General features: G+C 47.3%; 6 protein-coding genes across 6 annotated transcripts; 3 read left to right on the top strand and 3 right to left on the bottom strand.

Moving 5' to 3' along the window:
- Positions 1 to 398: 398 nt before the first annotated feature.
- On the top strand, positions 399 to 650 carry N7446_013890 (uncharacterized protein; the record flags this gene model as incomplete). The annotated part of the gene is made up of 1 exon (XM_058522629.1): positions 399 to 650. One exon carries the CDS (start codon positions 399 to 401, stop codon positions 648 to 650), a length of 252 nt encoding a protein of 83 aa, XP_058366106.1.
- Positions 651 to 941: 291 nt separating this feature from the next.
- Positions 942 to 2,803, bottom strand: N7446_013891 (uncharacterized protein; the record flags this gene model as incomplete). The annotated part of the gene is made up of 2 exons (XM_058522630.1): positions 942 to 2,310; positions 2,361 to 2,803. 2 exons carry the CDS (start codon positions 2,801 to 2,803, stop codon positions 942 to 944), a joined length of 1,812 nt encoding a protein of 603 aa, XP_058366107.1.
- Positions 2,804 to 3,349: 546 nt separating this feature from the next.
- N7446_013892 (uncharacterized protein) lies at positions 3,350 to 5,309 on the bottom strand (the record flags this gene model as incomplete). Its single annotated transcript, XM_058522631.1, has 5 exons — positions 3,350 to 3,693; positions 3,744 to 4,453; positions 4,512 to 4,551; positions 4,608 to 4,886; positions 4,952 to 5,309. The coding sequence occupies 5 exons, from the start codon at positions 5,307 to 5,309 to the stop codon at positions 3,350 to 3,352; spliced, it is 1,731 nt and encodes a 576-aa protein (XP_058366108.1).
- Positions 5,310 to 5,600: 291 nt separating this feature from the next.
- Positions 5,601 to 7,639, top strand: N7446_013893 (acyl-CoA carboxylase subunit beta; the record flags this gene model as incomplete). The annotated part of the gene is made up of 8 exons (XM_058522632.1): positions 5,601 to 5,784; positions 5,837 to 5,963; positions 6,021 to 6,088; positions 6,142 to 6,212; positions 6,272 to 6,582; positions 6,640 to 6,890; positions 6,971 to 7,064; positions 7,123 to 7,639. The coding sequence occupies 8 exons, from the start codon at positions 5,601 to 5,603 to the stop codon at positions 7,637 to 7,639; spliced, it is 1,623 nt and encodes a 540-aa protein (XP_058366109.1).
- Positions 7,640 to 8,044: 405 nt separating this feature from the next.
- On the top strand, positions 8,045 to 10,496 carry N7446_013894 (acetyl/propionyl/methylcrotonyl-CoA carboxylase subunit alpha; the record flags this gene model as incomplete). The annotated part of the gene is made up of 2 exons (XM_058522633.1): positions 8,045 to 8,256; positions 8,306 to 10,496. 2 exons carry the CDS (start codon positions 8,045 to 8,047, stop codon positions 10,494 to 10,496), a joined length of 2,403 nt encoding a protein of 800 aa, XP_058366110.1.
- Positions 10,497 to 11,166: 670 nt separating this feature from the next.
- N7446_013895 (acyl-CoA dehydrogenase family protein) lies at positions 11,167 to 12,748 on the bottom strand (the record flags this gene model as incomplete). The annotated part of the gene is made up of 5 exons (XM_058522634.1): positions 11,167 to 11,645; positions 11,723 to 11,812; positions 11,868 to 12,095; positions 12,172 to 12,481; positions 12,569 to 12,748. The coding sequence occupies 5 exons, from the start codon at positions 12,746 to 12,748 to the stop codon at positions 11,167 to 11,169; spliced, it is 1,287 nt and encodes a 428-aa protein (XP_058366111.1).
- Between the last annotated feature and the right edge of the window lie 15 nt (positions 12,749 to 12,763).

Consider the following 12,763-nt stretch of genomic DNA (forward strand, 5'->3'; position numbering starts at 1 on the left):
GCGTTTGAATAGTGATAACGAATTCATATACCTGACCTGACTTGATCCACAGGTGAAATGTAAAGGAAAAGTTGCTGATTCTGGTTATGTACCGAGCGAGAACTAACCCCGGACTAATGGCAGGCCGACCCGTGGAGGCGCTCCCAAGTCCCTTCCCAGTAACTCCCAAGAAACAGCGATCAGCTTTTCAGTTCAAGACTTTGGGACCAGAGTGGAGGTCAACACATCCCTGATCCCATGCAAAACCTCCGGCAAGATCATGGGCTGCCACAGTGGCCGAGAGTAACAGCCAGGCACCATAAATGAATAATATGCGGCCACAAAAGACCGATATGTACGGGCGGCGGATTCATGCCTAAGCTCAACCTTGTTATTTGAGTTGAGTCGCTACTGTCACTATGGCTAGGCCCGATGGTCATTCAACCATCCCTGTCCCTGACAAGCAGTACCTGACCCAGGATGCTGGCAAGGGGGTTGGTTTCAGCGGCGAGGGTGGCCACACCGCTGGTACTTCCTCCTCCGGCAATGCTGAGGCTGGCTTCGACTCCAGCTCCAACGCTACCGGTACTTTCACCAGGAGTTCCGCCTTCGGCACTAGCACCAACGGCACCGCTGGTCTCCAGGTCGGTGCTGACTTCCTTTTCCTGTAGAATTCTCGGACATTCTTGCTTTAACTATCTGATCGTCTCTTCTTTGGTTCACAAGGCGCATTTGCATTTCTTTTCGGCTATGGTCTTCGGTCTACTCGTCTTACTTGATTAAGATGAGATCTCATTGATTCATCGAGTGTTTCTAAAGTGTACAGCAGGCCATATTGAAGAAGCTACCTCTTTGGGGAACACGGTGCTTCACTATATTTACTATGTCTTGTAATTTCATATCGTATACCTCGTATTGGTTGAAATCCTACTAACATCAAATCAATCACTCAAACTATATCCTTACAACTTGGGCTTCGACAACCCCAATGTAAATGCATCCCAATCGACCCTCCTCCCTGCCTGAAATTCTTTCACTCCATACGCTCCATCTGCATTAGCACCCATCATCTCCTCAAACAATCCCCGAATTCCATGAGCCTGCTTTTCAGTACCGGCATGAGCCCACGCAAGTCTCACAAGCTCCTTTGACATTCGCGACGCATCAGGAGATGCAACCTTTAACTGCGCCAGGAACCCATCCAACCGAGTACCCAGCTGCTCCGGAGTATCAGCAACATCAGAAACAAGCCCCTTAGTCTTCAACTCGTCAATAGTAACAGGACGTGCCGATAACATCGCCTCGCGCGCAAACGAAATACCCCATTCTCGAATGACATACTTCGATATCGTCGCTGGACAAAGACCCAGTTTCGCCTCACTCAATGTTACTGCCGCGTTTCGCGCAGCTAGTCGAATATCACAGGCAAAGGCAAGCCCGACACCACCACCAAATGCAGGCCCATTCATACAAGCGATAGTTACTTTGGGAGACTGGTCGAGAGCCTCGAATAAACTCGTCAGTCTCTCGAATTGGGCCTTGCTTGTGGAGTCGCCCTGTGCAACAGGTGTACTCTCCTTTCCGAGATCCATTCCCGTGCAGAAGAATTTCCCCACTGCTGTTATTATTATTCGTGATGTTTGAGGATGTTGACTTGCGGCTGTAATAGCGGATGTCATATCTGACATCATCGATGCTGTCAAAGCGTTGCCGTTTTTCGGACGGTTGAGGACTATTTTTAGATTCACACCTGATCGGAAAAGCTGGAGTCCTTCAGTTTCAGAGAACACGTCCCATTGAATCGATGATTTCTTTCTCATACTTGCAGCGGCCGATGTGGCTGCTTTGCTCTTTATGGAGAGTGCCGTGCCGACTCGACTGGAATGGGGCTTTGAAATGGTTTCTGAGATCCAGACCCCAGTCTCGACTAATTTCGGTAGATCAATACCGGTGCTGATTCCTGCATTGTGGAACATATATACCAGGTCCTCAGATGCGACATTCCCACTGGCACCAGGTGCGAATGGGCATCCGCCCAGACCTGCGACACTGCTGTCAAAGACTCGAAGCCCGCAATTGTACGCTTCCCAGACATTTGCCACTGCTTGCCCGTATGTATCGTGAAAATGGCCCGCAATTTTGCTAAGAGCGATTCCGTCGCGGACCAGGTATTTTAACAAGCTACGGACATTTGCTGGTGAGCCTGTGCCGAGTGTATCACCCAGACTGACTTCGTAGCATCCCGCGTCGAGGAGTTCTTTTACACAGTGGAGGACGGATGCTGGAGATGTGGGACCGTCATATGGGTCTGCGAAGATGCAAGATACATAACTGTCCCTAGTCAAATTGGGAGCACGTAGACGATAGATAAGTTGACTTACCCTCTCACAGAGAGGTTGGATTTCAATGCCAGCGAAGCTACATGCCTCGCTCTTTCGATGGCCTGTTCAACAGTGCAGTTGATATTTGCCTTGCTGAACCCTTCAGTCGCACTGATGAAGACAGCGATTTCGTTCACACCATGTTGAATAGCAATGTTCAACCCCTTCACATTCGGCACCAGAACAGGTAGCCTCAAGTGAGACTTGCTAACCAGGTGCTTTACCAGAGGACTCCCAAGTACTTCACGACAATCCGCCAATTGAGGAATAGCCTTAGGCGAAACCACCGATGTCAACTCAATGGTATCAAGACCAGTCTCTTCAAGGCGACGAATCAATTCCAGTTTAATAGGAGTAGAAATGGCCTCGCGGATGTTCTGCAGTCCATCCCTCGGCCCTACTTCCACAATTCGGACAGTCGGAGGAGTGCTCTGCACGGTCATAGTGGATGCCGCTATGAGAGATGTTTGTTGTATCTCGTACGCTTTGAATTTTTTCTTACTCAAAGATAGCTTCGACACAACTTTGTAGACCTCGGCTAAGTTATCTGACTCAGGCTGACGTGATACTACACCGCGCAGTTGGAACCCTGCTCCTGGCCCCTTCGGACCGATGAGTTTCCCCGCAAACTTCCACGCTCCACTTTGCGGGAAGCCAAACTACGTTACATATCTCCGGGCCGGACCGGTAGGGGACAGAAAGAATTGGCCGGTTGGCATTGAAGGGACTGAGAAGAATACAGGAAATAGTCACCTTTAGGTGTTCAATATCAGTCTGTGCGTCAACGACTAGCTGGAGTTTAACGTGAGATATCCATAGAAATCGACAGGCTTGTCATATGTACGAGGCTGTTTCGATATTCCCGAAGTTTTTTTTAAGATTACGTACTGGAGTCTATTCCGAAATTTCGAACTGGCAGGATGTATGTAATAAAGCAAATTGTATTTGAATGGCTGTAGACGGGGCAGCGTTGAATGAAGAGCCTTTGCCTAAAGCTTTGCCTTGACAATTCTACGTCCAACCAACCGGTTTCCAATATCTCGCATAATGTGCTTCTGATGTTTTCCACTCCCGGTTTTTGGGAAATCTTCTCGTACACCCTGTTTCCCGATCCAAAAGGTATACTGAGGAGCTTTGTGTCGACCTAGCTTCTCACTCACCCACTGTTTCACCTCCTCATCAGAAATCCTAGGGACTCCTTCAACGACCTTCAAAAAGGCGCCAACGACTTCCCCGTATTTCTCGTCCTTAATACCAACCACGCTAGCCTCACTTATAGATAGATGAAACATGAGTCGTTCTTCGATCTCACGCGGGAAGATATTTTCTCCGCCTGGGTCTTGTTAGCGAAAAAGCTATAAGCCGGATTTATCGACGTCTTACCTCGAATGATAAGATCCTTGATACGACCAGTAATATGTGCGTAGCCATCTTGATCAAGAAAGGCTTCATCACCAGTGTGCATCCACAAAACACCATTCTCATCCCGCCTCATAGCCTCTTTTGTCTTTTCCTCGTTTTCCCAGTACCCTTTCTGCAAAACGAACCCACTAGTACAAAGCTCACCCCTCTCACCTCTAGCAACAATCCTCCCTTCATTATCAACGACCTTTGCGGCTGTGTGAGGAAGAACTCTCCCGACAGTTGTAGTCCTTTTCACATCATCATCGTCAATAGATGTGATGAATGTAACCGGACTCGTCTCTGTCATTCCATACGCAATCAACATCTTCTCAACCCCCATCTTCTCTCTCAACTCATGCATTAAACCTTGTGACACAGCAGAGCCAGATGCAAGACCCGTCCTTAGACGACGCGGTTTCTGTCCTGTTTTGGAAATCACTTCTAGCTCTGAAACGTACATTGTGGGAACGCCCAAAAGTACTGTTGCGTCTTCGCTGATTACTGCATCCACGACCTTTTTCACGTCGAAAAAGTCAGATGGGAAGACGATTGAGCTTCCATGTGTGAATGAGGAGAGGAACCCTAACACGAGACCGAAGCAGTGGAACAGTGGAGGTGGACAGCAGATGACATCCTCTGGGGTAAGATGCATTGCATCGCCCACGAATCTACCGTTGTTCAAAAGGTTTCTACTCGGTCAAGAATCAACACTGTCATATATGTCCTCGCTGGGTCTTTCAAACTTACACGTGCGTGAGCATAGCAGCTTTCGGGGAGCCGGTGGTTCCTATGAGGGAGCAATTTAGTCGGAGTCTAGGAAATTGTTGTATTCGAAAGTCTCACCAGAAGTGAACTGTAAATTTAACACATTCTCGGGACTCACGGAGCTTTCTGCGCGTTTGAGCATCGAGTCTGTCATAAAGATCGAATTGGCTCCAGAGACAAATGTGCTGTAGGTCTGCATTTCAACCCCAGCTTCATCTATACCCATAGTTCCAAAGTTCACCACGCGGCGTAGGTCCGGTAGTGTAAGGCGCTTCGAGTGTACCCCGCGAAGATTCTTGATGTGATTGGACAAGCTTCGAGTCCCAATATTCGAAGCCATGAAAACCAACTTGCAAGCTACAAACTTGTAAGTCGGTCCAACCGGTTTCAAAAATACGCAAAAAAAAGAACATGGAACTTACAACTCCTATTCACAGCATTCACCAACTCCTCGGGCGTATAGGTATTGTTCAAAACCACAACAGGACACCCAATCCTGCCACCGCCCAGAAATACCTCAATATACTCGTAGCAATTCCCAGCCATAATTCCTACAGTGTCCCCATTCCGTAAACCCATCTCCAGCATAGCCTTCGCAAGAATCTTGCTTCGATCTGCTAGCTGTCGGTACGAGAGACGGACGGATTGCCATGGGAAGATGGCTGCTGGACGGTCTTCAAAGTGTGAAGCTTGCTCATCGATGAATGTGCCCAGAGTTATGAGCCAAAGAGGGGGCTCCTTGAGGCCTTGGACAAAGGAAATATTGGGATTGAGGTTCATTGTAGCGGATTCCAATTTACCATAGAGATATAGGGCTGAGGACTATTTCGAATGCGGACGACACAAACCAGAGTGATTCTTCTAGTTACAGAATGCTTTCCTTCTTTAATTCAAATAAGTCATACCCCAGACCTGATCTTTACCATTTGGGGTTGCGACATTGACTTCGGGAGATTTCCGGGGTTCGGACCGGTCATGTTTTACCCACTCCGCACCTACGACTCATAATTTTCACGGATGGTTCTTTCGCTCTTCTGAGATATTTCCTAAGTTACTCTCAATTTATTCAATATGCCGACCGACTCATCATTCCCAGTGCTCACAGCCAACTTGGACCTCCGGGGCGAACTGTTCCAAGCCAATAAAAATAGCTGGGTGCCTGTATTGAAAAGATTCGAGGAGGCATTGAAGCAAGTCTCCGCCGAAGGAAACGAAGTCTCTCTGAAAAGGCATCAGACCCGCGGTCAGCTGTTGCGTACGTACATTGACGTCTTCCCCGTGTGGATGATCTGACTGGTTCACCACAGCGCGAGATCGAGTTGCACTATTACTGGACCAGGACTCTCCATTTCTAGAGCTCGGTGCCTTCGCTGGATTTGAGAACAATGATTCAACGCCATGTGCCAATTTGATTTCCGGAATCGGGAATGTTTGGTGAGTTGGGGAAATTGACTTCCGATTTTGACTTTGTTCTCACAACCACAATCATAGTGGACGACCGTGTCTTCTCATGTCCCATATTCCGACTCAAAGTGGAGGTGCTTGGAACGAGATGACAGGTAAGATCGCCGTTCATATATTAGTAACAGGTCATTGCTTAACATCCATACAGTGTTGAAAGTGAACCGCATGATGGAAATTGCATTTGAAAATGATCTGCCGCTCATTTCTCTCGTTCAGTCGGTATGTAAAGGATTCTACCTCATTTATGTGCTCTTATTAATAATTGCACAATTGCACAGGCCGGGGTATTTCTGCCACAGCAATTTCGAGTCTTTCACAAAGGAGGCCAGCTGTTCCGAGACCTTGCAGTACGCACGCAGCACGGAAAGCCGTCATGTGCTATTGTATTTGGCTCATCCACAGCAGGTGGCGCATACCATCCGGCGTTGTCGGACTATACCATTTTTGTCGAGAACCAAGCGCAAGCCTTTCTTGGTGGTCCGCCCTTGGTGAAAATGGCAACGGGTGAGGTTATAGGAGCGGAAGAGTTAGGTGGTGCCAAGGTTCATGCCGTTACCACAGGGTTGGCAGATCAAATTGCATCGAATGAGTATGTTTATACTTTCCTTCACTCTGACAATATTTGATATTGACCTTTATTGCTCAGATTCGAAGCTATCCAGAAGGCGCGCGAGTGGGTGGCCTCACTTCAAATGCGGACTCCGTTCAGGGTAGGGATAATAGAGCCAACTGCTCCTCGGTATCCTGTCGAAGACTTGTTGTCAATTGTGAACCCAGATATTCGAAAACCTTTTGATATGAGCGAGGTTCTGCTGCGAATTGTCGACGATTCTCGCTTATCTGTATTCAAGCCCAAATACGGTCCAAATATCATCACTACGTGGGCTCATATCATGGGTGAGATTAATGAAGGAGCTTTGGAATGAAAACAAAAAAGGTCCAGACAAGAGAAAAGAGCGATAGCTAACAAACACCAGGCTTCCCCGTGGGCATCGTGGCCAATCAGATTTCAGTCATCAATCCGAACGAAGCTGGAAAGGCTGCTCAGTTCATCAGGATGTGCAATCAACAGTACGGATTTTGGCAATGCTTCTCATCATAATTGACTGCAACTAATCATTCAACCTAGAAATACTCCTATCATTTTCCTTCACAACGTCACCGGCTTCATGGTTGGCGCTAAAGCCGAGCACGCCGGTATTATCAAGATGGGGGCTCAACTTGTTTCAGCTGTCAGCTGCTCGACTGTACCACATATCTCGATAATTATGGGTGCATCTTACGGAGCTGGAAATTATGCAATGTGTGGGCGATCCTACAAACCACGTTTCCTGTTCACATGGCCCACCGGTCGGTGTAGTGTTATGGGTCCTGATCAGCTATCGGGTGTTATGGAGAATGTACAGCAAGCAAGTGCTAAGGCTAAGGGCATTACTCTATCCCCCGAGAAACTGAAGAAGCAGGTGCAGGAGTTCAGGGAGCGAGTTCAGCGGGATGCGGAGTGTTATTCAACTAGCTCGATGCTTATTGATGATGGAATCATTGACCCTCGTGATACAAGAGATGTTTTAGGCATGTGCTTGGAGACAGTTACACTTCAGGGGGTGAAGGGGGCAGAGGCTCATAGTCAGTTGGCGAGATTTTAAGTAACTATCCTAATTTTACAAATGTTGTTCTACAATCTTCCAACTAGTTGCAAAAACCTTGAATTTGTGAAAAGTCCGGACATATCAGTTAACTAGCTACGTAGCAATTGAGCTCCGCACAGCAACGATGTGTATCCGGTCCAGCTCGGGCCCTAAATCGACGAGGAGATACTTTTGCTCCGGACCGATCTACCCCCACATCGTCGGTGCGGAATCCGGACCGAGCGGAATGCCTCGGAGTAGCATAGATGGCCTCTTGGGGCGTCCAGGAAGAGCCATGGTCGGAAATTATGAAACATAGAATGAATGTTTTCCTGGAATACTTTACAGTTATCGCTCTTGTGAGATCATAACCTCAGCATTTAGACAATCGTTGATCACCAGCGGACAATATCACTTAGCAAAATGACTAAGGTTGAGAGTACTCCCAGACACAAGAACGGAAGCAATGCTTCACTCCTTCGCGGACCGCTATTTGTCGCAGAGCCTCCGCTGGGGGTCGATGGCCGACCTATCATCCAGAAAGTGTTGGTAGCCAATCGTGGTGAAATTGCTTGTCGAATCATCCGGACTTGTCGGAAACTGAACATTCTATCTGTTGCGGTTTATGTTGACGAGTACGTATTGAAACATTCATTTGGAAGTAAGAATCTTAACACTCTAAAGGGATTCCTCATCCCGTCATGTTTTAGATGCCGATGAAGCGATCAATATTGGGAGCATTGACCGAAGCGAACGAAATCCCTTTCTTGACATCAACTTGCTCGTGAAAACCGCACTTTTCACAGGTGCACAAGCGATTCATCCAGGATATGGCTATTTGAGCGAGAATGCGGAATTTGCAAATGGAGTCCGTCGAGCAGGGCTCATTTTCATCGGTCCCAGCGCCAGCGCTATGTCCACGCTAGGTGACAAGCGGTCATCGAAAGTATACTTGAGCAAGAATGCACCAGATGTCCCTTTGATCCCTGGATTTTCAGGTTCCAGTCAGGACAGTGAGGCTTTGAGAGCAGCAGCTCAAGAAATTGGATTCCCAGTCATGCTTAAAGCATCAGCAGGAGGAGGAGGAAAGGGAATGCGAATTGTTCGGGAGGCTAGTCAACTGAAGGAGGAGCTTGAACGAGCACAGTCCGAGGCTCAACGCTCATTTGGATCGAGTGATTGCATCTTAGAAAAATATATTGAAAGCAGCAAGCATGTGGAGATTCAAATTTTGGGTGATTCTCACGGTGAAGTGGTCTCTTTCTTTGATCGCGACTGCTCTGTCCAGCGACGACACCAGAAAGTCATCGAGGAAACACCCTGTTCATTCCTCACAGATGACATACGAAAAAGAATGAGTGCGACTGCAGTCCGTATCGCGAAACTGATCGGATATGAAAATGCTGGTACAGTTGAATTTGTGGTGGATGTGAAAACCGGTCACTTTTACTTTCTCGAAGTCAACGCTCGACTTCAAGTCGAGCATCCCATCACAGAAGAAGTTACTGGCATTGACCTTGTTGCACTTCAGCTCTTCGCGGCTGCGGGTGGAAAACTACGGGGTCTGCCTGCCGTGCAGAATATCTCCCAACTAGGACATGCCATAGAATGCCGCTTGTGCGCTGAGGATCCACAGAAGAACTTCTTCCCAGAACACGGCAAAGTTCATCTATGGCTCCCAGCAACAGATAGACTCGCCGCTGGCCGGGATGTTCGATATGAAACAGCAATCCATAGCGGCTCTTCGGTTTCAATCTACTTTGACTCCATGATCGCGAAAATCGTTGTCTGGGCGCCAACAAGAGCACTCGCCATCGAGAAAATGACAAAGGTCCTCGCACACACTGCTTGTGTTGGTGTCAAAACCAATCAACTTTTCATGCAATCCTGTCTATTGAACCGGGCATTCCACGACCCTACATATACCACTTCATTTATTACTGCCAACATCGATAAACTGCTGCAACCGCCATGGACTCAGAAGCCAGAAGTACAAACAATGCTTTCTATTTTTCCAGGATTGATTATTCGGAACTTGTCAAACTTCATACCGGCCACACTGCAAAAGAAACCGTTTGGCAGTGTTCGCAAACAATTCCGCAATCAGCGCTATGATCCCGTTAGTGCCCACTGCGAAATTGTGACGAATGTCGACTGGTCTGGGGAAAAACAGGGAGACGTTTCCTCTATTAAGCAAATGTGTATCTGGAAGCCACAAGACACAAGCATCCCGAAGAACAATGGAGAGGCCTACCTATTTGAGATTGAAGACTCGAACTCTTCTCAGGACCCATCAGCAGTAACAGCCACACAAGTCTCTGCCCAGTATAACGAGATCAGTCAGGCATTGCGCAGTGGAAAAGCCATGGATTCAAAGACTTACAAAATCAACATTGATTCATGGCACCCAGCAGAAGGAAATCCTGCTGTCGTGGAATCATGGCTTACATCCACTCTGCAGGTCTCGATCAACGGAATCAAGATTCTAGCACATGTAACTCTCCCATCTGCAAGACCACACACTCTGGCAGGAGAGATTGACAGAGGCCAACGAGTTTTCTGCCATCTCCCTATGCTGGGTACTTTTATTGAGCTCAAGCGTGATACGCTCTTGTCATTTGCGGAGAGTATTCGGTCTGTGGCTAAAGAGAAAAATGACCCCGAGCAAAAGACAATCATGGCGCCAATGCCGTGCAAAGTCCTGTCCATCTTGAAAAATAATGGCGATAAGGTTGAGTCTGGACAATCAGTCATGGTGATTGAAAGCATGAAGATGGAGGTTAGCATTGCTGTGTCTGCGTCGGGGAAATTCGAGACAAACTGGAAGAAGGGAGATGCAGTAGACGAGGGGAAGATACTTTGTTCCGTTGTTTAAAAAGGAATTCTAGGAAACAATGAGTAAATGAAGTGAACGCGGTCCTTCTTCGATAAAACATATTCGTAGATTGACAAAAGTAAAGCACTAACCACGTCTCCATGAGCAACTCTGTGAGGGGAGTGAACACCGTTCAAGGAAGGGACATATAAAGCCTCCTTATACTGTAAAAGCTCTATATGGTGACGAGTCTTTCCCCAGAGGGTGATTCGTTGTATCATTCTTATGAGAGAGGGTACCCCTATTTTATCAATATCCCTGAGTATCACCCTAACGTCGATTTTTGACCGCAATCGCCATAATCCCATCTTATCTTGCCTTAATTAGGCTTCTACTACTGCCTAGGTAATAATCCTTTGGGGCCACCGCCAGGCCTCTAATAGTACGATAGTCCAACATTAGGCACGTGGTGAATCTAAGACTTAGCATCTTAGCAGGATTTATGATTTGACCATAGTGGTAAAGGTGGGTCTAATATGCGGAATAAGCGATATATTCAAAGAATTTAGTGATTTAATTAGGGTGACAGGATGCGAATTCGTAAAACAGGGAGGATTCGTATCATAGAGGCTCGTCATATGCAGGTTTTACAGTAGCGATCTTTTTAGTACACGAGGACAATATAGAGCAAAACACAACGAAGCGTTTAATGAGAATAATCTCTAAGCCTCTATAGCTTACTCTGCTTCTTCATGGTCTTGATCTCCTGATTGACAGCCAAGTCAGACAAAATCTCCTCACTCCCACCACCGACAACCATGACTCTCACATCCCGACTAATCTGCTCGATTCTTGAGCCACGACCATTTTTCGAGTATCCAAGTCCACCCATAACCTGCTGTGACTCACGGTTGACTTTTTCAAGAGTCTGACCTGCCAAGACCTTGAGATTTGCAAACAAGCCTCCCATTCCACTATCCACGCCATTCCTTTTCGATGTTTCAGAAATATAGACCAATTGCTCCATCCATGCATACGCAGAGTCCAATCTTCTTCCCATCGCGCTAAACTTGGATCGAATGATCTGGTTCTCAATAAGCTTCTTACCGAATGTTTCGCGGCTGATGGCGTGTCGATAGGAATCTTCGGCGCACACGCGCGCCATGCGGAGGGATGTGCATGCCAACCACAGTCGCTCGTGATTGAAGTCTAAAACCATCAGTCTTGCTCACAGTAATGGCTCAACCTAAACCGAAATTCAAAATGAATGAAAGGAGCGAACGCACTATTCATGATAACGGGAAAGCCTTTATTCTCTTCTCCGAGCAGGTTGGTGACGGGTACCTCAACTTGATCGAACTCGATATAAGTGGATCCTGTTTTGGGCTAATTAGATTTAATGATATCTTTTTATATGCATTTCCGACTTACCACTCGCCTGAACTCCGGAGTTTTCAATCTTCCTGCAAGTCACACCGGGAGTGTTCATTGGGATAACCAGCGCCGAGATACCATGAGTTCCTTGCCCTCCGGTGCGCACCGCTGCAGTACAAAAGTCAGCGAAGATGGCATTTGTGATCCATTTCTTGGCTCCATTGACAATGTAGACATCTCCATTTTTCTCGGCAGTAGTTGTGATCCCGGCGACGTCAGAACCAGCTGCGTAGCGAAGTGAAATATTAGTGACGTGGCTCAGCAGATAGTTCTGATTCAGAACTGGGGTAAATTGACTTACCATCCGGCTCAGTCACTCCCAAACAAAAGCGAATCTTGCCCTTCAGCATATCTGGAAGGAAGCGCCTTTTCTGCTCTTCGTTTCCAAAGTTGATGACAGGTGGGCCCCCGATTGAGTTTCCACACCCGAGTGCCCATACAATTCCAAGGTAACCACAGCGAGCCAGCTCATCAATAACTACAAGATCGTGAAACCCGTCCCATTCGTATGGATTGATGTCCCCGGGCAGACGTTGGTCATCGAGATACTCGGCAGCTACTGGGAATGATGCCACGGCAGTATATCCTAGCTCAGCATGAAGCTTTTGGACCTTGAGTATAAATTTTAGGTTAGCGCTTTTCTCATCGTATCTGCAACAAGATCACAGTGAGCCATCAATTGATGGAGAAAGAACTACCTCCGGTGGCACAAAGCCTTGTTTCTCCCATTCTTCACAGAATGGAGCAATATGGGTATCGACATAATCCCGCACTTCCTTCTGCAAATGCCGATGGGAGTCGTTATAGAATGGACTACAGCGACGGTTGAGCCAGAGAGGATCGGCGAACGGCACACTGGTAACGGCGGAAGACGACATAACAGCTGTGTAAAG

Source organism: Penicillium canescens, assembly GCF_028828765.1.
Source record: "Penicillium canescens strain IBT 15451 chromosome Unknown utg000011l_segment0_segment0, whole genome shotgun sequence".
Lineage (NCBI taxonomy): Eukaryota > Fungi > Ascomycota > Eurotiomycetes > Eurotiales > Aspergillaceae > Penicillium > Penicillium canescens.